This window comes from Marmota flaviventris, chromosome 3, assembly GCF_047511675.1.
Source record: "Marmota flaviventris isolate mMarFla1 chromosome 3, mMarFla1.hap1, whole genome shotgun sequence".
NCBI classification, from domain to species: Eukaryota; Metazoa; Chordata; class Mammalia; order Rodentia; family Sciuridae; genus Marmota; species Marmota flaviventris.
Genome location: NC_092500.1, coordinates 171,762,717 through 171,787,787, shown reverse-complemented (window position 1 = coordinate 171,787,787; position 25,071 = coordinate 171,762,717). Strand labels below are relative to the sequence as shown.

The window sequence follows — 25,071 nt, the reverse complement described above, 5'->3', positions numbered from 1 at the left end:
AACATTCACGGCACCAGAGAGCCTATAAATGTTGTGAAAAACTGGTGCTGGGCGCTCAGAATCTAGAGTCTGATCTCCTCCGGGCCCGCAGGCGTAAAATAAAGTTTGCGTTGTCCCACTCTTCCAGTGCCATTTGCTACTTTACCTGATTTCCATAAAAAGCAAGAGCCAGGTTTTATCTGATAAATTTTGCTGCTTTTTCCTATTCCTCTCCCCTTTGGAAAAAAAGAACATATATGTATTATTTCTGTGCCAAAGCCCTTTTCAATAATTCATTCTTCTGGGCCAGCCATTTTTGGGATTCCTTCAAGGAGTGTGGATTTACTGGAGGTCGGTGGCCACGGGCCTGTCTAATCTGCATATCTTCTGTGCCTTCCTCCGCCATCTCTCCCCCACCCCTCCCCCACCCTCACACATGTTCTTTGGCTCCCTCAGTTTGTGGCTGGGACCACCCCTCACTGCCTACTCTGCAGCGATGGAGCTGCAGCCCGTGAACATGTTAAACTTTCTCGCAGAACAGGCAGGAGGGATACTGCAGAAGGAAGGGGATGCTCCTGTTTGTGCTCCTTCCTCCCTTGTGAAATACTGAGGCCGTGGGCGCCTTGCCTACTGTCAGCAGGCTGACACGTCTTAGCACAAACTCTTGCAGGTGCTAAGCTCCCTTTTGTCACATCCAGTGTTTAGAACAGTGCAAAGAAGAGTCCAGCCATCCAGGGCCTGCCTGCTTTGCACACTCCACAGACCTGCACCCAACATCAGCCACCGACAGGTGAAGCTTGGGGCTCTAGAGACCTCAGGCCACAGTGCTGCCTTGGGAGCTCCTCTGATCCAGACTTCCCACCTAGCAGGGAGCTCCCTCTCTGATTGCCCTTCCTCTGGAGTTTCCTCTTCTCCTCCCCCTGCACCCTAAACCTGCCTTAGCCTCTGAATGGTCTCCTGCCAAAAAAGCTGTCCCTGCCTTCACATCTGTCAATCACCCAGATACAGTGTGTGGTCTGTTGATCAGACTCAACGTCAGCTCTGGCCAGGAAACCCGAGTTCTGACCTTCCCTCCTTGGCCTTCTCCCCGAGCCCTGCAGCCTTCCTAGAGGCCTGGACTCCATTTCCTCCAGTTACAGCTGGTGATCCCACAGTAACTTTTCCTCTGTCTCCTGCGTGTCTTTGGCTTGTCCCCATTGCTGTTCCAACTCTGTGTACTCTCTAGTGGAGCTCCGCACGGCCCTGGGGTCTCACAGCTCCCTTTGGGTGTTTTCCGAGATCTGTCCCTGCCTGGCCTGCTCACTGACTTCCCTCCACTTGGGCAACGTCCTTGACTGGACGGGCGCCAGGAACACGAGACGAGGCTTTCTCCGTGCTTCTCGGGTGCGAGTCAGTGTTCTGTCTCTTTCAGAAGTGGTTCAGTGTGGCTACAGACCTGCCTTTCCAAACTCATCATGGCTGCCCTTCCGCGAATTGCTTCAGGTCCAGAATGGTGAATTCCCGTGGCAAGTGAGTATCCAGATGTCTGGGCAGCACCTCTGTGGAGGCGCCATCATACACCAGTGGTGGGTCCTGACGGCCGCACACTGCTTCCCAAGAACCCTGTAAGTGCCCAGGGCGTCGCCTTGGTTTACATCCTGTCTAGTCCCCTAGTGGTCGGCTGGTGGGTTGGTGTACAAGACCTGGAGGCCATGGGTTCTGTCCCCAGTACATTCACTCCTGTTGGCTTGGGACCAAAGTCACTGTATACCTGCTCTCTCCGCCTCCCTCGGCCAACCATACCCACAGGTGAGCGGCTCCTCGCAGCTGCACCCCAGTGTAGGAAGACCCTCCCAGGCCTCTCCGCCGCCTGCCCTCTGTATATGAAGACAACACAGTGGATTCATTCATTGTACACACACACATTGAGCACCCACCGTGTGCTATTCCAAGTGCTGGGGATGCAGCAGACGATAAGCCAGCCACGCTGTCTCCTCTCCCGTGGCCCTCCCTGGTGCTCGGGGTTTCTCTGGGCTGATGGGTCATTGGCTCAGAGATTTGCTGAAGTGGGACCCCTGACCCCTACCTACCTGATCTCCACTCTCCAGCACTCCCCAAGCCACGGTGGCATGCCGTGCGACCTCAGTATTTAATTGTCAACTCTATTGTTCACAAATGTGTTTGTGAGGGTGTTCTTGTATTCATTCTTCAGATTAGAAATGGCAGTAGTAAATGTCACTGTGGTCATAGGAGCCAAAACACTCAGCAGCACCCACTTGGAGAGAAAGCAAGTGCAGAAGATCATTATTCACAAAGACTACAAGCCACCCTCCCTTGACAGCGACCTCTGCTTGCTCCTGCTCACCACGCCAGTAGAGTTCACCAGCTTAAAAATGCCCATCTGCCTGCAGGAGAAGGAGAGGGTCTGGGACAGGTGCTGGATGGCAGAGTGGGTGCCGACTGCTGTGCACGGTGGGTGCCTTCCCTGGGAACCCGGGAGGCTGGTGTTAGGTAGCCCTGGGCTGATGCAGGAAGACTCAGGTCTGAACTGGGGGCAAGATCCTTCACCCTCTTCACCTTCTCATAGAATAACAGTAATCGATATCTCCCTCAAACACACCATGTAGGTTAAATTAGTGAAATTATATAGGTAAGATCCTGATTAAAAGCCTGGGACATAGAAGAATTCCAAAGTATGAGAACAATGATACTTGTTCATTAGATTGTTGGATTCTCCCTTGAGAGCCTGTTTTACAATGTCCATCTCCATCAGCTGACCACGTGCTATAGACCACCCCCCCATAACTCCCAGCCAGTGATCCTCTGGTCCAGTGGCCACTCCTGACTCCAGCACTTTCCTGCAGGGCTCCAGGCTGGTCAGTCAGGGAGGATTTCTGGGAGGGAGGGAACAGGTGGGGAGAAGACCGAGAGCTCCTCTAGCCTCCTGGGCATTTCCTTCCTGCAAAATAGCACCTCCAGGTGCGTCCTGTGCCTGGTTTCTCTGTTTGGCTTGGCAAAGGCACCACGGACCACCATTTCAGAGGGTTGCCCACCGCAGGTCGTCCTGCCAGGGACCAGGGCTCTCGTGGGCTGCTTCTGGAAGAAGTGAGCTTCCTACAGGGAGATAGTTCAGCAGAGGAACCCCCTGCTAGAGCTGAGAGGAGACGGCGGGGCCTTGCCCTAGGGCTTCACTAAGGCCCCCCACCCTCTGAACTGGAGATCTGAGGAAATTTGAGGCCCCAGAACTTCCACCCTGATGGGCTGTGGCTGCCGGCAGCCCACGCCATCTCCATCTCACGCAGACGTCTTCACTTTGCCAGGCCCATCCGAGAACGCCAACATGCACCTGAAGAAGCTGCGGGTGAGCCAGATCAGCCGGAGGGAGTGCAGCAAGTGGGTCCAGCAGCTCCCCAGGGCCACGCTCTGTGCCTGGCAGGAACAGGACACCAATGGCAACAGCCAGGTAGGGACCCTGCCCGGCCTTCCTCCTCCGCCACCTTCCAGGCCCCCAGCAGAGCCCAGGAGGGAGGCCCCAGCAGAGGCCAGGAGGGAGGCCCCCAGCAGAGCCCAGGAGGGAGGCCCCAGCAGAGGCCAGGAGGGAGGCCCCAGCAGAGGCCAGGAGGGAGGCCCCCAGCCCACACCACCAGGACCCTCTGGCCCCGGGGCCCTGGCTGGAGGCCCTGAGACTGCTCCCGACCAGTGCTCTTTTCTCCTTCCCAGGGGGACAGCGGGGTGCCCATGGTCTGTGCTGACCACGGATCCCAGAGGCTCTTCCAGGCGGGCGTCTTCATCTGGGGCAAGAGCTCTGGCTCCAGGGGAAGGCCTGGCGTGTTTGTGTCTGTGGCTCAGTTCATTCCATGGATCCAGGAGGAGACCCAGAAGGAGGGGCGAGTCTACTCCTTTGTAGGGGCCCCGGGAAGCTCCCTGGCTTGTGCTCCACAGTACCCCTTGGTGCTGGGCGTGGGGTGGCAGCTGCTGCTCACTGCCATGCTCACCGGTGATAAATCGAGTCACTGGGCTTGACCCCCGTCTCCTCCTCTTTCTCCCCCTCCTTCCCCCGCCCCTGGGAGTATCTCTGGAGGTTAGGCACGGAATCAGTTCTCCCGAAACTCCAAGGGTGGAATATCAAATGTGGTGCGCTCGGGGGCTCGGCAGTGCCTGGGGGACCCCAGATGCTCGGAATCCCTGACAAGGAGCGGCAACAGCTGCAGGACAGCGTTGAGAAACCGACCCCGGGAAACCCCTTCCCGTTTCTAAGCTTGGACCCAGGAGCCGAAGCTCCCCGCGATCCGACGTCCCGATCACCTCTTCTGTGTCTTATGGAACACACTCTGACCTGGCCGCTGACCAGCTTTGCTCCTGGGTTCAGTGCCTGAGCCTCCCGTGGAGGAATCTGAGGTCGGGTTGGAGTCAGGGGGCTTGTGACTTGGGACTCAGGGACCACACGTTAAGGTAATGATTAACTGGAGAAACAGCTGTGTCTGCTGTGTCAAGAACCCACGGCCATCACTCATCGCCTGAGGAAGGACAAGGCCAGGACGCGAGCAGGTCATCCCACTGAGAGAGGGGCTCTGAAGATAGTGTGGGATGGTGCACCGCGCCCAGGAGGAGGGCCTTTCTGAATCTTTTCTTGGTTCAATCACCTGACCCCACAGGAAAGAAAAACATTGATTTAGACCCTTTGCAGACACTGCATGGGTTTGGGCTCTGGAAGGATACAGGACTAGTTCAAGGCTTCAAATGTGTCTGTCCTGTCCAGCCTTCCAGAGCCCCCACAGGGGCCCCCAGTAATTAGTTAAATTTATTTTATTTGTGTATTAGTAGAGATATATAGAGACTAACTTATTTTTTTTATTTTTGGGTGGGGCTGGCCAGTGTGAGATCTGCAGAGCAGACTGGCAAGCTGGAGACCCAGGGAGGACTTTAGGTTGCAATTATGAGTCCAAAACCCATCTGGAAACAAAATTCCTTCTTCCAGGGACCCCTTTTCACTTAAGACCTTCGCCTGATTGGATGAGACCCACCCACACATGGAGGGTAATCTCCTTTAGTCAGTCTACTGATCTGTTACTTCACAGAAATATCCAGATTGGTGTTGATCAGGTGACTGGGTACCAGAGCCCAGCCAGGTTGACAGGTAAAATTAACCATCACACTGACATTCCCATCTCTTGGAACTTCTGGGAATAACATGAAATACAGGTCTGCCCTCTTTGGCATCTAATGGGATATGATACACACCAAACATTAAATGGTGACAGGAAGCCACAGCCCCCTGCCCTTCTTGGCCCGTGTCCATGGGTGGAGAGACCACGGAGACAGGGCTTCCTGTTCTCATCTGGACCTCCAGCTCCTCTGCTTGCCTGGCCAGTCCTCAGGGTTTGCTTCCCACCTGGGGAACTTCAAATCCTGCCCCTGTCTGAAGACGTGCCTTAGAATTGCCTGGAAGCCAGTTCAAAGTGCAGACTCCGTGGCTTTCCTCAGACTTACAGAATCGGGAGAGTGGGAGTGAGTCATGTTTTTTAACATATAACGACATATAAAATAGCTAGGTATTGATGTACGTCACTCAGGATTCACAGTCAAGAGCACGAACACATCAAGTCCAATTGAAGTTTTTCCTTTTATGGTTTTTTATGGTTCTTAACTCTTGGTGTTACAACTAAGAAATCTTTAATCCCAAGTCACAAGCTTGATGTTTTTAGTTTTCGGTGGACACAACATCTTTATTTTATGTGGTGCTGAGGATCGCACCCAGCGCCCCGAGCATGCCAGGCGAGTGTGTTACCGCTTGAGCCACCTCCCCAGCCCAATGTTTTCATTTTAAAGTTTCTATATTTTAAACATCAGGGGAAATTTTTGGAGCAGAACGTACAAGTCCCTTCGGGCTCGCCTTCCCGTGCGCTTGTCCCTGGACGGGCGTTCCCATGTTCCTCAGCTACCTCCTGCCCGAGGAGGTTAGGTCTTGTCCTCAGGGGACGCCTTCCGGCTTCCTGGCTAAAGTGGCTCCCACCGTCCCCAGCCTTTGTTCCCCACTTGTGTTTCCTGTGTGGACTAGATTATTGGCTCCATCTTCACCCCTTCCTGCGTCAGCACCCTTGTCACTTAGGCTAGCAGCACCCGGGGAGAGGAGGATAGACTTTGGGAGAGCTGTTGGAAAAGACATTTGGGACCCAGGAAGCCACTGGGGTCCCTGTTGGAGCCCTGGCCCAAGCCCCACACAGTGGCTGCAACAGGTTGCTGGGCCAAACCCGAGGTCACTTTCCTGTTCCAGGGTGCAGGCAAGGACAGCTGTACTTAGTAGCCAGCAGGACCCTCCTGTCCATTCTCTGACTATTTAGAAAGGCCCTGGAGATGTCCCTGGTGGCCAAGACAGCTGTCCGGTGGCCGTGTGGGAGGGTTATCGGGCAACCCCTGGACGAGCAGCTGAACAGGGAGGACAGGACCAAACGAGAAGTCGGGAGGCTCAGCCAACCTGGGGGGCCTTCCAGAGTTGTCCCAAATTGGGGCGAGGGGCTAGAGTGGGACATTCCCTGCACTGGGCAGTCATTTGGTGTGTGCTTACCTGGACAGGCAGCCATGGCCTGGGCTGCAGGAAGCCTCTGATTCCCAAAGAGAGCTGAGTCAGTGATTCCTGAAGGAGGACCTGAGCCCCGCGCCTTGGTGGCCCCACTGCTGGCTGAGCAGAAGCGGTCCACCCCCCCATGCACCTGCCAGTGTTAGTGCTACCATGAAAGGTTTAAAGGGTGGAGGAGGGGCCATTGAATCCACGGGTAGGACCCCTGCGAAGATCCTGGTGTGCCCCAGCTGTCACCACGTCCGGCCATCCATTCTACCACGTGGCAACCCCCACGGTGGTGTCACTGGACACACTCTGGCACACAGCAGGCAGGTATGATCTGATCTGGGAAATGCACTCTCATGTCCTCAAAGACAGAAGAAGCCAATCGGGTGCGTTGCCTGGAGAGTGTCGTGGCTCCCTCTACTGCCTTGCCAAGGCCTGGGTGCACCCTCCTGCTCTCTGCAACAACGCCGGAGTATCGCCTCAGCCCACGCATTAATACGATGCTCATCACACTTGGGGAATGGTAGTGGTACATACTTGGAATGCCCTGTTAAGGTGCTTCGCTTCAGAGATGGAAGGTAAAGCTACGGAGATTCAGGGTCCTGATGCATTGGTAGGAATCCAATGGTGTGGACATCCTCAGAACATCCCCTTTAAGGTAAAGGACAAATTACTGCACATCTGCCTGACATCACTAAGAAAGAGGCCCAGCAATTGGTAGGTCCATGTGGTGAGCCGTTCCTATAGACCGTGGCCGCCATTAGAAGATGGCGCCGGCTTTCACTGTGGCCTGTGATAAACAACTCCTTTTATGGAGAATTGGCGCGCAATCCCTTACCACCCTATGAGAAAGATCCACGTGGCAGCTTGGGATTGGTATGCGGGAGGCTTTATTAGGCTGTGCTTGGGCGCTCGGCGGGGGGTCGCTAGAAGATGATACTTGAATCAAGGCCTGAATAAACTGCTGAAAGAAGAATCCTGTGTTGTGTTTTCCCTTGCCGGCGAGGGGTCGCGACAATTGGTGGCCCGTACGGGGAATTATATTCCTCGAACCCAGGATCCAGAACTTTCAGCAGTCAGGGTGGTGCACCGGTAAGTTCCCAGGTAAAGTGGGAATCCGCAAACTAATAGCGAGACGCTCCTCGGTAAAGAAAGAGAGCGGGAAAAGGGACGCTCCCCTGTAAAAGGAAGAGAGCGGGGATTTTTGTACTTTCATTTTCTTTATAGCTCTAAAAACATTATGGGCGCTACTTCTTCAAGCCCAATTTTGTTGGCCCTAGATGGGTTGTTACGTTCAAAAGGACTTAAGGTAAAACAGAGTACTTTACAAATGTTTTTGAGAAAAGCTGATATAGCGGCTCCTTGGTTTGCCTTTTCAGGAAGTCTTACGATTCCTAGCTGGGACAAATTAGGGAAAGATCTAGATTTTGCTCGTGAGCAAGGCACCTTAGAGGGTGGCGTTATACCACTTTGGAAGTTAGTCAAGAAGCTGTGAGTGAGGGTCAGGCCGTTCTTGAACAACTACATGAGAAAAAATCTGAAAGATCACATAGTGAAGTGACAGAGAGTATTAAGAGTAAGAGTAGTGAGAAGACAAAAAAGCTTGAAAATAAAAATAGGAGAAGGCTCTATCCAGACTTGACCAAATTCAAAACGCCTGAAAACACAAGCGACTCAGAGAGTTCTAAGGACCTTGATATATTGTTACAACAACTACGTAAGATAAAAAAAAAAAAAAAAAAAAAAAGGAGACGCAAGGCGCGCATGCCTACTGTAAGAAGGGGGAGGGATCTAATATTGGTCAACAAAACTCTGAGAAAAAAAAAAAATATCTAAACAAAGATATGGTGCCGGTTGCCCCACCCCCGTATGTGGGGAAAAGCCAAGGTTCCGGGAGATCTTTTCATGCACAAGTTTGGAGGACAGTTAATACAGATATGGGACTTACATACCCTGTATTTCAGGACAATAACAGAAAAAGATATCATGAGCCTTTAAACTTTAAGATAGTTAAAACCTTGGCAAAATCTGTCCACACTTATGGCATAGATGCCGCTTTCACTCTCACTCAGGTGGAGGGACTTACTAGATTTTGTATGACTCCTTCAGATTGGGCTAGTCTGGTCCGCGCTTGTGTTTCCCCAGGTAAATATTTAGATTAGAAAACATTTGTGCTAGAGGGTACAGTAAAACAAGCTGCCCAAAATCATACAGCGGGGCGCCCTGCCTGGGATAAGGATATGCTTTTGGGACAAGACAGGTTTGCTAATCAACAAACAGGATACCCCCCTAAAATATATAAACAGATAAATAACATTTGTATCCGTGCATAAAAATCACTCCCAAATAGAAAAAAAGTGTCTGGCAATTTGACAAAAATTATACAAGGCCCCACAAAACCTTTCTCAGACTTTGTTGCCAGGATGGTAGACGCCGCAGAAAAAATCTTTGGTGACCCTGATACAACAATGCCCTTGATTAAACAACTTGTTTTTGAACAGTATACTAAAAAATATAAAACAACTATTACTCCTTATAAAAATAGAGACATAGAGGCCTAGATAAAAATATATAAAAAAATAGGTGGACCATTAACTAATGCAGGCCTTGCTGCTGCTGTCCTTCAATTATCACGTAAATCCAGCCCGGTTGCCAAAAAGTGTTTTGGGTGTGGTCAAGGAGGACACTTTAAACAAAAATGTCCTAACAAAAAAAAAACATCCAAAATTAAACACACTTCTGTTAGCCGTCAACCAGGCTTATGCCCCAAATGTAAAAGGGAAAAACATTGGGCTAATGAGTGTAGATCAGTTAGAGACATACATGGTCAACATTTAAAAGATAAAAACATGCCAAAAAACGGCCGGGGGGGGCCCCCCACCCCAGGGCCCACAAATATATGGGACAATAAAAACCGAGTCATGGCCGTCCCTGCGCCATCCCAACAATCGCAGAGAGCCACTACAGGTGCCGCGGGACTGGACCTCTGCTCCGCCGCCAGACTCGTATTAACACCTAAAATGAGAGTCCAACTGGTGGAGACTAAATTTAAAGGACCTTTACCACCTGGCACTGTGGGTTTGTTAATTGGACGTGCTTCTTCCGTCCTACAAGGCCTTCATGTTTTCCCTGGGCTTATTAATCCGGACACAGTAGGAACAGTAAAGATTATGGTGGAGGCCCCAAAAGACATTGTGTCCATTTCCCCAGGAGACCGGATTGCCCAATTGCTAATTCTACCCAGTTTGCATACCCACTTTCCTGCTGATTCCTTTTTAAGGACAAGTGATGAGATTGGAGTCACCAGAAGAAATTCTGTTTATTTGTCCTTAAATATAAATGACCGTCCTACTTTAAACTTAACTATAAAAGACAAATCAATTTTAAGATTACTAGATACTAAAACAAATCGTAGTATAATTGCACAAAAAAACTGGTCAAAGGGGTGGCCGGTGCAGCTCTCGGATCAATCACTAAGAGGTTTGAGATACGCTCAAGCTCCACAAGTCAGCTGTAGGCATTTATCATGAAAAGATTCTGAAAGACATTCTGACACTTTTCAACCATATGTGCTTGATCTCCCAATCTCTCTATGGGGGCGTGATCTTATGAAGGACATGGGGTTTCAACTTAATAATGAGTATTCAACAGTAGCCCAAAAGGTAATGCAGGACATGGGATATAGACCAGGTTTTGGATTAAAAAAAAAATTACAAAGACGCAAACATCCCTTAAAACCTCAACAAAAACTTAATAGACATGGGCTGGGTTTTTCCTAGGGGCCGCTGAGGATCAGGTGCCCATTACCTGAAAAACAGGGGAGCCGGTATGGGTTCCTCAGTGGCCGCTCCCCTCTAAAAAATTGACTGCGGCTTATACTTTAGTACAGAAACAATTAAAGTTGGGACATATAAAGCCCTCCACTTCTCCATGAAATACACCCATATTTATTATTAAAAAAAAGTCTAAAAAATGGCGGTTGTTACATAATCTACGGGCCATTAATGCTCAAATACAACTCATGAGACCCATTCAGAGAGATTTGCCTTTGCTTTCAACAATTCCAAAAAATTAGCCAGTGATATGTATAGACATTAAAGATTGTTTCTTTTCCATTCCATTACATCCTCAGGACTCCAAACGTTTTGCTTTTACTCTGCCTTCATGTAATCATAAAAAACCTGATCAAAGGTTTAAATGGGTGGTTTTGCCTCAAGACATGGCCAATAGTCCTACAATGTGTCAAATGTTTGTAGGAGCGACCATTGTTCCACTCAGACAAAAGTATCCATTGTTAAAGTGTATACATTATATGGATGATATATTGCTGGCAGCCAAAACCAAAGATATGTTAAAAACAGCTTACACTGATTTGGTACATTTATTGCAATCAAAGGGCTTGTTTATTTCACCTGATAAAGTACAAACAAGAGATTCTATTGATTATCTTGGTGCTAATATCTCTTGTAAAACTATTACACCCCAAAAGGTAACTCTTAGGACTGATAATTTACATACGCTAAATGATTTCCAAAAATTATTGGGTGACATAAATTAGATTAGAGGTAATTTACATATTCCCAATGCTAAATTAAAACCCTTGTATAAAATTCTTAAAGGTGATTCAGACCTTTCTTCCCCTCGGCATCTTACCGAGAAAACAAGGTCAGCGCTGCTGAAAGTGGAGGAGGCTATACAACATGCTAGCCTTTACAGGCTTCAAGAAGATAAACCTTTTCAATTATGTGTGCTCGCCACTGTACGACAACCCACTGGAGTTTTGTGACAAGATGGTCCTTTATTGTGGATACATCCACGTATATCCCCTGAAAAATCCCTTAAATATTATCCTGATACAGTTGCTTCTTTAGCTATGTTAAAAATACAACAAAGTATACAATTTTTTGGTTTTTCTCCAACGTCTGTGATTGTCCCTTATACGTGTCAACAAATTCAAGTTTTGTGTGCTAACCTGGATAATTGGGCTGTATTACGATGTTCTTTTCCAAGAAAAATAGATAATCACTATCCTTCACATCCTCTTATAACATTTGTTAAGAAACATCCTATCATTTTTCCTAAAATCACTTCTTCTACGCCTATCCCAAGAGCTACAAATATTTTTACAGATGGATCCAAAACTGGTATTGGAGCCTATGTGGTAAATGATCAACCTCCTATCCAACATCAGTTTGCTCCTGGCAATCCACAATGGGTGGAGTTACAAATTGTCATAAAGGTGTTTAAACAATGTCCGTTTCCTTTTAATTTAATCTCAGATTCTGTTTATGTAATTCAAGCTTTAAAGGTGTTGGAAACAGTGGGTCCCATACACACATCAGGAGTAATGTCTTCCCTTTTTCTCCATCTTCAAACTTTGATTTGGAATCGCTCCGCCTGTTTTTACCCCTTGCATATTAGAGCCCACACAGGTTTACCGGGTGCTCTTTCTGCTGGTAATGCCAAAGCTGACCTTGCTACTCGTCCTTCTTGGATGTTCCTCGTTTCTTCTTTAGACCAAGCTAAAAACTTTCACAATCAATTTCATGTTAATACACAAACACTTCAAAAGCGTTTTACCATCTCCCGCGCTGATACTCGACAAATTGTGCTAAATTGTCCTAATTGTGTTATTTTACATCATCCTCCTTCTGTGGGCGTAAATCCTCGTGGTTTGCGGCCTTTAACAATATGACAAATAGATGTCACTCATATCCCTGACTTTGACAAACTTAAGTATGTCCATGTGTCTGTGGATACTTGTTCTGACATTATCCATGCTTCTGCTTTGTCTGGTAAAAAGACTAAAAATGTTATCACACATTGCTTAGAAGCCTGGGCAACATGGGGCTTACCACAGACCATTAAAACGGACAATGGTCCAGCATATACTGGACGACAATTTTCTTCCTTTTACAGCCAGATGGGTATCCAGCTTGTCCATGGTTTACCTTACAATCCACAAGGTCAGGGTATTGTAGAGCGTACTCATAAGACTCTAAAAAAAAATGTTAATAAAACAAAAAGGGGGAATTGGCTTAGGCCACACCCCGAAAGAGCGCCTCTCCCTGGCTCTATTTACTATTAATTTCTTGAATCTGGACATCCAAGGGCGCTCTGCCGCAACTAGGCACTGTTCGCCCTCGGCCCCGAATTTTGGGCAAGTTAAGTGGAAAGATGTACTTTCAGGACAATGGTATGGACCTGATCCCGTGCTGGCATGGGCACGAGGTTCTGTCTGTGTTTTCCCACAGGACCGGACGGAGCCGGTGTGGGTTCCAGAACGCCTGACAAGAAGAGTCCCGACATCAATCAACCAACAACAGGAGGCGCTACAACAATCTCATGATGAGGACCATCCTTCTACTGAGTGTCCTGGTTCTAATGCTGATATCGATGGTACAGGGGACATCAATGCAGTGGTGGGCGGTAGCTCGAACGTGGCCAATGCCGATGCCGGTTCATAGCAATTCTAGTGTTCTCCCCACTCTTTTTTCTACTTCATGTGAGATGTCTGCTCCTTGTGCTTCCCCTAGAGGGGACCAAGATCGGTCCTTCAATCTCTCTTGCATCAATCTCACAGGAGTTTTTTGCTTCAGTTATTCCAAAGGTGATTGCATCCACTTAAAACTTAAGAACTTGACTAACTGGGAGGACCCATTGCAGTACAGTCGGATCTCGCAGGGAGTTTTGAAAGCAGCGCTCCTACAAATTAGCTCAGGGAAAAACCAGGGCTCAGGAAACTTAACAAATACTTCTGAGCTTAATATTACCACTCTGGCCATTACTTCCCAGGTGTTAATTCCGTTGTCTCCTTCTAATCAGACCTCTAATGCCACTCATTTTAAGGCTTCTCGTTATTGCACCCCTGAGTATGGTTTCCCTCCAATATTCACGCCTTGCCAAGATCATTCTTGGGAGAAACATCAGGTCGCTAAAGGTTTCTCCCTTTCCCCCTCTCTTAAAAGATACTTGTATAATTCTTCCAACAATAATTCCTCTATAGGAGCAGGTTGGTCTTGGTTTCAATGGTTGATTTCCAATGAAAAGGGGCCCACAGCTGATATTTCTGCTTTGGCTCAATTACGAGGAGTCCAAATTTGGCTGTTTAATGTTTCTGGTAGTACCCAAGACTCGGAGCGAGGTAGGAGGCTTAAAATTTTTACAAATAATTCACAATTATCTAATGCTACATTACCCTCCGCAGCAGTCTGTCTCCAATCTCCGTTCCTGTTTCTTTTGGCTAATGTTACATTACAGGGGATGCTTAATTGTTCTAATGTTACTTGCTACTTGTCTGAGTGTTGGAATGACTCCTGGACTACGGCAGTGGTTATGAAAATTCCAACCTTTGTCCCGATCCCAGTTACTACAGATCCAGAATCCTTTCCTATTGTTGAATTGATTAGAGCCCGTAGAGATTTTGGAATTACGGCAGCTATAGTGACAGCTGTGGCGGTATCTGCTGCTGCAGCAGTTACAGCTGGAGTAGCCATGGCCAGCCAAGTACAAACTGCTGCCACTATTAATCAGGTTATTCAACAAACATCCACCGTACTTAAATCCCAAAGTAAAATTAATCAACACATTTTATCTGGGATTTTGGCTGCTAATCAAAGGATAGATCTGCTTCAAGCTCAAGTTGAGGAGTTGTCTGATCTAGTACATTTGGGTTGTGTTGATCAACGTGCACATTTATGTATAACCTCTGTCAGATTTAATGATTCCAAAAATGCCTCCCGCATCATCGGGGAGTATCTATCAGGAACCTGGTCCTTGAAAACAAAAAACTTGATCCAGTCTCAACTAACTCAGATTGCTGTTTTGAATAGTACCCGTGTCGAACCAGTGACTTTGGGTCAATTCACCAGTTGGTTGTCCTCTGCCTTTTCCTTTTTTAAGGAATGGGTGGGAGTGGGCATTTTTGGGGCAATGTGTTGCTTCGGTGTTGTACTTTGTTTGTGGCTTCTCTGTCGCCTTAAAGCTCGCCATGCGCAAGAGAAGGCTATGATTGTACAGGCTCTTGCGGCCTTAGAAAATGGCATCTCTCCACAAATCTGGCTTGCACATCTTAAACAGTGATTTCTGGGCATGGCCGTTGCACCCCAAGTTAATTTCACATTGCACTGGGATTGGCGTGCCCTCTTTCCTATGCTTTCTCAGTGCTGAATAGCCCTTGCACTCTGCAGGTCTTGTTACCATTGCACGCAGATGGGTTTCAGGACTGGTGTTTCTTCTCGGCTACAGACTCTTTACCTTCCTCTGGGGCTTAGGGATTGTGTTGCCAACTTAAATTTTGTCATCATTACCAGGCTACCTGTATTATCCTACTTCTCACCGTCGTCACGATGCAGGATGCGAGGCAAGGCACTGCACTTGAGTGATCCCTCAACGGACCTCAAGGAAAGCATGTCCTATTGCATGCGGGTTTGACGTCCACCCCCCGCCCTACGAAAAAAGGCGTCGGCTGATATGGGACCAGGTCTAGGGAAGGGCCCTCCTTAGGACTGAACCATACATTGCAGCCACTTCTGCACAGTGGGATAGGACCTCTACTTTCGCCTACATTGTTTTATAAAACAGAAGGGGGAACTGTGGTGAGCCGTTCCTATAGACCGTGGCCGCCATTAGAAGATGGCGCCGGCTTCCACTGTGGCCTGTGATAAACAACTCCTTTTATGGAGAATTGGCGCGCAATCCCTTACCACCCTATGAGAAAGATCCACGTGGCAGCTTGGGATTGGTATGCGGGAGGCTTTATTAGGCTGTGCTTGGGCGCTCGGCGGGGGGTCGCTAGAAGATGATACTTGAATCAAGGCCTGAATAAACTGCTGAAAGAAGAATCCTGTGTCGTGTTTTCCCTTGCCGGCGAGGGATCGCGACAGGTCCACTGGATTTTGAAGCTAGCATGTAATAAGTGGGAAAATACTTCCACCAGGTAGGGTGGCTGTCAGGTTTCCAGTAGAGTCTGTGGCGCAAAGCAAGAGGGCTTTGTGCTGAGTTCAGGCTGCAGTACGAGGTCCTGCCCCTTTAGCCATGCGACCAACAGGTCCAGTGCACTAAGAATCTGTGTAAGGACAGAAATGCTGGTGGCTCCATAGGCTCATCTCCCTCCCCGTTTTGATCCTGAGCAGACAGCTGGCTTGGTATGTCGGGGCGAGCTCAGCAGAAGGAGGGGCTGGCACTGCTCGCTTGGGCCCAGAGCTTCTGGGGCTCCCCCTAGAAGGCCATTTCCCACCCCAGGAGGCCGCCACTGTTGTGTGACTTCAGAGAGGCGCCTGTTGTTCCTCACGTCCAGGTCCGCTCTGTCCTGGAATGCTGGTCAGGGCACTTGCCGACTGACTGTGCCCAGCTTACAGTGACGAGGGCCAGGGCCTTGCCGATGCCGTGTTTTCCAGTTAACCCTGGCACCTGTCTGTGATGCCATCAGGGGAATGGCTGCCTGGCAAGGCAGAATGTGTCACCCTAGCTGGTTGGGGGTCCGAGCAGGAAGGACTATGAGACAATCCCTGCTGTGCCGCAGAGCACTAGAGGACAGCAGCACTTAGTCCTGGGACCCCAGGAGACTGTGGCTGCAGCCTCAGCTCAAACCAAGTCTGTTGCCATTGCAGTTGTATTTCCTGGAACCATTTTCAGTACCAAGTACCGTATCAGCCAGATTCTGCCAGGAAAATAGATCATGGTCCACGCACCTCACGCAGAAATGGACATGATACATGGCACTGGCTTCCAGAGCCATGTGAGGCCCGTGTGCACAGCAGGAAAGCTGCTTGCTCTCGGGAGCTCAGTAAGCCACAGGCCTCACAGGAACCCACCGTGAACGGTCTTGGGATTCTCCTCAGCATCAGGGTGACGGTGGCAGGAGTGTCCCAGAGCTCATGGCAGAACCGCCCAGCTGCCACGCGCTGAGGTCTGCATGCCTGCCACAGCTGCCACGGGGAAATACGTCCTCTGCCCCCTAAAACATGGCTGGGAATCTCAGCCGGGAGCTGCTGGGATTCTGAGAAGCGCAGCTGCTCAGCACACAGGCTCTGCCACCGGGGAGAGGGAGCGGGCAGGGGGGGGGTCAAATGTCAGTAAACACTCCCTGGCGCAGTGGCCTACCAAGCGCAGATCGCTAGAGAGCAGTCCTTCTGCAGAAGCCCCGGGGCTACCACGTCGCCAGCAAAGCCCCAGCACGCGGCGTCCCGTCAAGGCTCCATCACGGTCGGGCGCCTTCTCAGCCCTAAAATCAGAACGACTCGCAGCAGCCGACCGTCCTCTGTGCTGATGATGCTCGCTGAGCTGCTCCAGTCCCCACCCCAGGTCCATGTGCAGTCCCCCGCCCCCAGTCCTGGGGGCTGGCTCCTAGGGCTGGTGCCTTCGGATCCTGGGAGTGCCGGGTCCCCTGGTGGGTGATGGCAAGGATACGAGAGCAGGAAGCGAGAGCGTTTGCAGTGATGCTTCCCCGTCCCGTTCCTGCTTGGCCACTGTGCTGCAGGGGCTGGGTCCCCTCTTGACCCAGTCCACACTGGTGGCCCCTCCTGCACCCCTGCTGCTCTCCTGAGGTCACCTGCCTCCTTGGGGTGGGGGCTTACTGATGCCTGGGCCTCCTTTACCACGTCCCTTCACCACACTTTCAGCGCATTCCTTAAAGTATCTTCATTTGAACCTTCAAAGTGGAATTCCAGTTCCTTCTGGACCCTCCCTAATTGGCACGCTCGGGCCGTCCACCTTAATACACAGCCTGTGGTTACAGAGCCATCGGCCTCCTTGGTTCACCTCAGAGACTGGATGGAAATCCAGAGCTCGGATTGCTTAGCAGGGGCGAGGTGGCCTGTCCCTGAGGGTGGACCCACCTTCTGGGCTGAAGGCCTCCCTCTCCAGGACAACCGCGGCTAGCCAGGGTCTCACCAGCACCCTGTCCCAAACACAGCCACTAAATCTGGAGGTGGACCTCTGGCAATGCCACAGTGACCCATCTGGCCTTGAACGAGAGAGAGCAAGGGCACGGCTGAGTCGGAAGGGGAAGCAATGGCGGAATCCACAGGGAGCAGCGTCTCTTTCCTGATCCATCTCCTGCCCCAGACAGCTCCATCTCCTCCCCTGGCTTGTGTTGACATCAACACAGAAGCCACCAGGACTTAAACTGGGTCACAGAGGGCAGCGGTGGCTGCACAGGCCCTCAGGCCACGTCCTGCCCTGGCCTGGCTCCCCTGCCCTCCTGGCCAGACCCCACAGGTACTGGGCTCCCAGGGACCTGAGCAGGGTCCTGCTCCCAGGACCTGCCGAGTGGGGACATTCTGTGCCACTGTCTGAGGGTGTGTGGAGCCTGTCCCTGGGCTGTGGGCAGATAGCAGTCCTGCTGGCCCATCCCTCCCCTGCCCACCCACCTCGCCCTGCTTGAGTCCTCCGGGGGAGCCCATCCTTCCTCAGGAGCAGCCAGGGAGCCCCATGTATCGCTGTTGCCCTGGGGGAGCTTTGGAGCTGACTTCCAGAGGCCTCCAAACTAGGGCCCAGCACCACTGGCTGTGGGGGGCAGTGGGTAGCGCCTGAATCAGAGTCAAAAAACCCAATTTACACCTTTCAAATCCCTGTCCACCCAGGCAGAGCAGGGTAGTGCCTACCCAGAATCGCCCAGCTGAGAAGGGTGGAACCGTCCAGGAAGACCATGGCATATCCTAAGCCACAGGCCCACTGCCCTCTACACCTCCCTGTCCCTCCTCCCAAGTTCTCTGCCAAGTACCATGTCTTGAGTCCCCCTCAATCTTCTCCCGCCATCAGGACAAACTTTCTACTGCTCCAGACCTACCACCAGTCAGACCTGCTGCCCACCTGCTGTCCCATCTGGTGCCTACCCAGCTGTCCCCCTGGTACCCACCTGTTGTTCCACCTGGTGCCCACTGCTGTTCCCCCTGGTGCCCACCTGCTGCTCCCCCTGGTGCCCACCTGCTGCTCCCCCTGGTGCCCACCTGCTGTTCCACCTGATCTGTCTGGACCAGGAGCTTCAGTGCCTTGTGATGGACAAGGCCACTCCTGGAGGCTGACTTCCGCCATCTTGTCCTGTCACACTCGTGGACTGGTGGGAGAGCTCCTGGCCTGGAGTCCACTCCTGCCTCTCACTCCTCCACTCCCCAGGGGACTCAGATGCCACACTGCCTTGGACCATGAGCTCCACCCAGGGCCCCATTGTGACCCTGGCAGCCAGGCTGGGCTGAGCTGGCCGCACGGAGAGGGAGCCCTCCCTTCGTCCCCGCTGCCTCCACCAAGTCCTCCCACCTCTGATGAAGGCCGGGGCCCATGATAGGATGGAGGAGAGGAGGAGCAGGGCTGCTGCTGTCCGCCGCCCTGCTGCTGCCCTGGGCCCACAGCTCCCTGGCATGTAGGTGTCCGAGGTCCCTCACTCTGTGTCCTGCCCGTCCTCGGTCCACAGTGGGCAGGAGAATCACTGGGAACTAGTTCCAAAGGCTGTTCCCAGGGATGCGGTTGGGAGTCCTGGGAGGGATCTGAGCCCTACCTCTCCCCCCGTAGCCCCGTCCTCCACTCTCAGGGGACTCAGAAGCCACACTGCTTGGACCATGAGCTCCACTCAGGGCCCCATTGAGAAACGCTCCCCGTGAGCACACCCCACACCTGCCCTTGGCCTCCGGGCCGGGCTTTGGGTGCGTGAGGGGTCCACCTGGCTTAGCCCCGCTGGGCGGGCTGGGGAGCAGCGGGCTCACTGGGCTGTCTCCCAAACTCAGCTCATGAGTCCTGATACTTTCTCCCTCTTTCTCCTTTCTCTTAGTAACATGTGGCAGAAAAATGAGTTCCAATGAGTCAAACATAGCTACAATCATAGGTGGGAAACCTGTAGACATTGCAGACTTTCCTTGGCAGGTGGGTATTCTTCACCAAGGCCATCATGTCTGTGGAGGAACTATTCTCAATGAGTGGTGGATTCTAACTGCCTCCCACTGCTTCATTAAAATCAATCACCATCCTCCGTAAGTATCGCCTACAGAAACTTTTTTTTTTAAACCAGCATGGTAGAATATTTTCCCCAGGTGCCCTGGGACCTCAACCAGGTTTGTCAGCCACAGAACAAAGTGTCAGGAGGTCAAACATAGGCCTGCATGGCTGGGTGTCCCCAGGCAGGTGCTAGGTGAGCTGCTCTCCTCCCCGCGTGTTACATCTTATCATGTGTCCTAAACTGAAGAACAAATGTTCCTCAGACTGTATCTTGCTGAGTGCACATGGACCCGGCCTGACCTCCAGGAAGTGCTTCACTAAGTAATCACTCCCACTCGGAGAGGAGAGGTTATGGGCTGACATGACCACAGGGTCACAGAGTCCTGCAGGCATTAGCACCTGAGGCACAGTTCCATCCCTGGCAGCTTATCAGAAGCTTCTTGTTTATGCCAAGTTCAAGAATCATGATTTTCAAGCAGCTTGCCAGGTGCTTGCCCATAGCCTGTCCTGGGCTTCTTGCAAGTCAAGGCCAAGCCCTCAGTGACTTGAACAGCGACTGGTTGATGGCATGTACTAGTGAGTTCGCTCAAGTAGGAGACCATCGGGCCAAGAGCTGGGCAGCAGAGCCCCGGCCTAGAGCCCAGATCTGCTCCTGCTGCCTGGTCCGCCTTCTTTCTTGGCTTGGTAGCACCTGCACGGCCCCGATGCCTCCATTCCCACTCCTTACACCACAGCCACAGACTGGCGGGATTATTTTATATAAAATTTGGTCTTTTGCCCTCCATCACTTACTGCTTTTCCTCCTTCTTTTCTTGAAAGCACCGAGTGGACAATTGTACACGGCGCAGATGACTTAAGTAACAAGAACGTGACCATGATGACAGTGGATAAGATCATCACTCACCCTTATTTTGATTCCTGGATCATGGATAATGACATAGCTTTGCTCTTGCTCACATCCCCGTTGAACTTCAGTGTCGAAAGTGTACCCATTTGCCTTTCGGATGTCACGGACCTAAAGGCATGGAGCAGCTGCTCGGTGGCTGGATGGGGCACTACCAACGCCAGTGAGTTACTCAGAGCCAGCTGCTGGGGCTGGCACCTGGCTGGTGTTTGGGATGGGAACTCCAGAGGCCCTGCTGGCCCTGGAAATTCTCTCTGGTAGATCTGGGACCTTCAGATTTCCTTGAAGGCCCTTGATGAGCCGTGTCCCTCTCAACTGGGGAACCATCCTTCACAGGTCTTTCTGCGCTCCTGTAGCAACCTGTAAGCCTCATGGTGGAACATGAGTCCTTCAGAGGAGCTCAGGGACAACCCAAGTCCAAGGTGTGACTTAGGGAATTCTGAGGGACTTACAGATGGGCAAAGGGGTAGCAATGTGGTCTGGCCTCCACACCACGGCCACATCACAACAATTTTGTAGCAATGATGGATTGGCTCTGCTGTCCTGTGACAAAGGACTCTTTGAACACCATAGGACCCGGTCAGACGCAGGGCATTGGCCGAATATAAAACACCCTTCAGAATTGGCCACACGTGGGCCTCTCCCCAGTCAACTTGCAAAATGGCCCCTTTCATCCTCACTCTTGGTAAATGGTATCGCCCATAATCCACAGAATGGAATCCACACATGGCAGGCAGCACCACTCTTTCAAGTAAGCACACAAATGGCTGGACCTATATTCTAGTGTGATCCCAAAGTTCAGAGCTTGTTGGGACTTGCCCTTATCATGAGCTTTCAAAAATGGCCACCTTCTCAACTTAGAATTTCCCAACCTTCCTCCAGCACACCCATGGCCCTCTCTGGTGGGCCGTGTTGTAGGCAGTGGGGATGCAGCAGCATGCAGAACGGAAAGCACCCCCATCTGGGGAGTGAAGAAAGCCCAGGTGTGGGTTCACCTCCTGCCTAGGGAACCCTGTGAGGGACCCGGCATGGCTCAAGCCTGTCCACGTGTCCTGGGCCCTGGCGCGGGCTTGCCATCCTGGACTCCAGTTGTGTTCCCGTGGGAGCCTGGCACCTTCTGCAGGGTGGCTGAGAGCGAGCAGGGATCCAGTCCCAAGAGCTCCAGATTCTTGTGTGCGAGGGCTCAAGAACCTTCTAAGCACCCTCGCTCCTCCTCCCCCTCCACAGTCCCAATCTTGACTGTTCTTTGGGCCACAGGGAAGTTCGCTTGTCACTGAAGTGAAAAGACACGACTTGGGTGGGTGCTTGCCTCAAGCTGACGGAACCCCTTCCAGCTCAGGCCTTTCTCCATGTGCTTCTCCTCTGGGTCAGGTTCTGTCAAGTTTTTGCCTTCAATGCTGCACCAGGTCCACCTTGACCTGCTCACATGGGACAGGTGCTTCTACGTTTTCCCTGTGCTCACCAGGAACATGATGTGTGCCAACAGTTCTCACGGAGGAGACGCCTGCCAGGTAATGGGCTGTGCCTGCTGGAGAGAGGGTGAGTGGCTCCCTTTCCCTCCTCCACGGGAGAGGCCACTGCTGTTTCCCAGGGCTGCCCTGACAAATCCTCACATGCTGAGTGGCTTGAAACAACAGAAATGATTCTCTCCTAGTTCTGGAGGCCAGAGGCCTGAAACCCAGACACCAGCTGGACTCTGCCGCTCCCCTGGCAACGGGGGACGATCCCTCCTTGTCTCTTCCAGCTCCTGGGCCTCCTGGCAATCCTTGGGGTTCTTTTGGCTTGTAGACGCCCCACTCAAACTTCTGCCCGTCTTCATGTGGACTTCTCTCCATGTGCCTGACACCTCTGTTCTTTACAGGACACTAGTCATTGCACTAGGGCCCACTCTAATTCAGCATGACCTGGTCTTAATTTAACTAATGACATCGGCAACAACCCTATATCCAAAGTAGGTATATTCTGAGATTCTGGGTGGATTTGAGTTTGGGGAGGATCCTTTCCACCCAGCCCAGAGGCTCCATAAGATCTTTTTAAGAACAGGTACTCTGTAACCAAAGTGATGCAGGAGCAGGGCCCAGGCTCTGAAGTCAGACAACATGGCTTCCCTCCTGGCTCCTCTTCTTATCACCTGTGTGACCGGGGAAAGTGACCTCCCCAGTTTCTGTGCCTCTTCTGATTTGCTTACCTGTAAAATGGGAATGCCAAGAATGCCTGCCTTTGGGGGCCCTCATGATGATTTGCTAGTGGGTGCACAAAGGCACTGGGTGAGGAGAGCAAATTATACCTGTAGTTTTCTCAACATCTTTTCTTACGCCAGCTCGTCCCCACTAGCACATACACTGCCTCTGAAAATGTGAATAAGTTTTAATAAATGCAAATGGGCACATTTTAGATGAGGAAACCAAGGATTGAAGAAATGCAACGTTCTGCTGAGGACAGTCCAGTAGAATAAATCACAGACCCTGAATTCCAACAAAAGCACACTGACATTTGGGTTAGAACTCTCTTTTGGGTCCCCATTTTCACAGGAGACCCAGCCTGGCCATGCCCAGACTTGCCTGGTCCCACAGCCACGTGGAGAATGGGAGCTCCCCTGAGTAAATGCTTGTCCCCTGCAGGAGAGATTCCGTCCTCAGCACACCCTCCCAGCCTTAGCACACTCAAGAAAGGCTCCAGATTCACTCAGCTCACTACTCACACCGGGCTTCGAACCAAAGTTTGTTTGGCTGCACAAATGTAAAATCCTAAGGGCCCCACTGATCCGCCTGACTTCTTTCATATAGAAGTCATGGATTACAGAAGCAATTCTAATTTTTCATTTTAAAAAAAAGATCGTGTGACTTCCCAATGACTTCAAGGCATTTGGCAAAGAACAGTTTGTTCAAAGTGAGTCAGTAAGGACAAGAGTTTGTGATAACAATCTGGTTTTAAAAATTGAAAAATACCCATATCTTGTTGGTTGGTTTTTGGTTTTACTGTGGATTTAGATTCAAATTTTTAAAACATCCTCGAGGGATTTTTTAAAAATCAACTTTATCAGCATCATGGACATTTTCAAAATAAAGCTTTGTAAACTCTGAAACAATATCTACAACCTGATCCTATTTCTATAAAACAATAGTGATATATGTACACATGCAAGCAAGGATCTGGAAAGTTACATTTGAAGGTATTAAGAAGGAGCCACCTCTACATGGGTGGAACTATTGATTTCACTTATTTAACATATGGTGGGAAAAAAAGATCTAGTTCCCCAGGTGGGCATGCAGTGAAGAGCAGGTTGACCTCCTCCCCATCCCTTCCCAAACACTGCCACATGGGGGGGGTGTTCTTGAAATATTCTTTTCATACCATAATCATGTGTGTGTTTTCATAAAATTCCTTCTTTATATAATCATGGGTATTTTTTCCAATTTTTTCTTGATGATTGTGCATGACTCTTTACTAGAATTTTTTAATGGTCTAAAAGGTGTGGAAGAAGGGAAATTACCATATTCTTCCATTTTCATGACCATTATGTCTGCTCTGCTTACTTGTGCTAACTTGAAAATCTTTTCTACGATGCATATTTAAAAATTTGTAAGTTGTTTAAAATTTAATGCTTTGAGCCATAACATGACATTTTGACATAATATGGATCTTTTTTCATTTGTTATTTATCAGTTTGTATACCTAATGTGTTCAACCCATGGCCTATTAAAAGGCAAAATGGATTCTTGTTTTTTTCTTTTTCTGTTTGTGAAAGAGGAAAATGGGCCAGCAGAAAATGGATTTGAGGTGAAATGGCAGGGGGAGAGTTGGGAATTCTCTAAAAAATGAAAGTGCTAAAGACAACATGGAGTGGAGATCCACTTTTCGGCACATCAGAGCTAAGGCTTGACTCTGTGACGAGGGTGGGATCTCTTTTGACCACGTGGCCGTTCATTCATCACGAGGCTGTTGACAAACCAGGTGCACCTCTCCCACAGTCGGAGAGCACAGTCCGCGTCTGGAGAGCAGAAGCAGCCTCCACAAAGTTTCCATCAAAAGAGCCCCAAGTCCAGGGTTTTTGACCTAGCGAGCTGCTTGCACGTCGGTAGGTTGTAGGAGTGACTTGCTACTGTCCCTTCCACTCCCAAACAACTTTTCTCTCCTAGGGTGACAGTGGGGGCCCTCTGATTTGCCACAAAAAGAACAACAAAACCAAATGGTACCAGCTGGGCATCGTCAGCTGGGGTGTGAACTGCGGCAAAAAGGACATCCCTGGGGTGTACACAAAGGTGTCCAATTACCTACTGTGGATCAAGAGGGTGACAAAGAAGGCAGGGAAACCTTATGTGTACCAGCCGGACTCTGGGTACAGCTTGCTTCTCTCCCCCTGGGTCATTGTGCTCCTGTGCTTTGTGATGCTCCTGTTATCCTGATGATTAAACACTGTCTTGTCACCAAACCCAAATGTCCTTCTCAGTGTGTGAAATAAGGCTAAGGGTGGGCACAGATGGGAGGGGAGATTCTCAGCTGACTCGCTGTGCCTGAGCTCATCACATACCTGCCTAGGGAGGACCCGAGACATAGCCCAGCAGCCCAGAGCTCACCTGGACCTTGGGGGGAGGTTGAGTCCCACCCAAGGGCTGGGCTGGAGCACCTGTCTGCAGGGAGGAGCAAGCCAGGGCCCTGGGGGCACAAAGCCCCATGTTTCCTCTCCACCGGAAGCATCCTTCCTGCTGCCTTC

The 25,071-nt window shown here is 50.5% G+C and overlaps 2 protein-coding genes across 2 annotated transcripts; both read left to right on the top strand.

Annotated features, from left to right (window-relative positions):
- The first annotated feature begins 1,468 nt into the window (after positions 1 to 1,468).
- Prss51 (serine protease 51) lies at positions 1,469 to 3,981 on the top strand. Its single transcript, XM_027927188.2, has 4 exons — positions 1,469 to 1,488; positions 2,171 to 2,430; positions 3,279 to 3,421; positions 3,679 to 3,981. The coding sequence occupies exons 1-4, from the start codon at positions 1,469 to 1,471 to the stop codon at positions 3,979 to 3,981; spliced, it is 726 nt and encodes a 241-aa protein (XP_027782989.2).
- Positions 3,982 to 18,802: 14,821 nt separating this feature from the next.
- Positions 18,803 to 24,763, top strand: LOC139705116 (serine protease 52-like). Its single transcript, XM_071609323.1, has 5 exons — positions 18,803 to 18,884; positions 19,290 to 19,488; positions 20,273 to 20,520; positions 21,729 to 21,868; positions 24,497 to 24,763. Exons 1-5 carry the CDS (start codon positions 18,803 to 18,805, stop codon positions 24,761 to 24,763), a joined length of 936 nt encoding a protein of 311 aa, XP_071465424.1.
- Positions 24,764 to 25,071: the final 308 nt, after the last annotated feature.

Bases quoted from the DNA above. Each gene is read 5' to 3' on its own strand.
- Prss51 (XM_027927188.2), top strand. From the start codon at position 1,469: ATGGTGAATTCCCGTGGCAA. The intron at 1,489-2,170 runs GTGAGTATCCAG...TTCATTCTTCAG, and splicing joins ATGGTGAATTCCCGTGGCAA to ATTAGAAATGGCAGTAGTAA. The intron at 3,422-3,678 runs GTAGGGACCCTG...TCTCCTTCCCAG, and splicing joins ACACCAATGGCAACAGCCAG to GGGGACAGCGGGGTGCCCAT.
- LOC139705116 (XM_071609323.1), top strand. From the start codon at position 18,803: ATGATAGGATGGAGGAGAGGAGGAGCAGGGCTGCTGCTGTCCGCCGCC. The intron at 18,885-19,289 runs GTAGGTGTCCGA...CCTTTCTCTTAG, and splicing joins GGCCCACAGCTCCCTGGCAT to TAACATGTGGCAGAAAAATG. The intron at 20,521-21,728 runs GTGAGTTACTCA...CCTCTGGGTCAG, and splicing joins ATGGGGCACTACCAACGCCA to GTTCTGTCAAGTTTTTGCCT.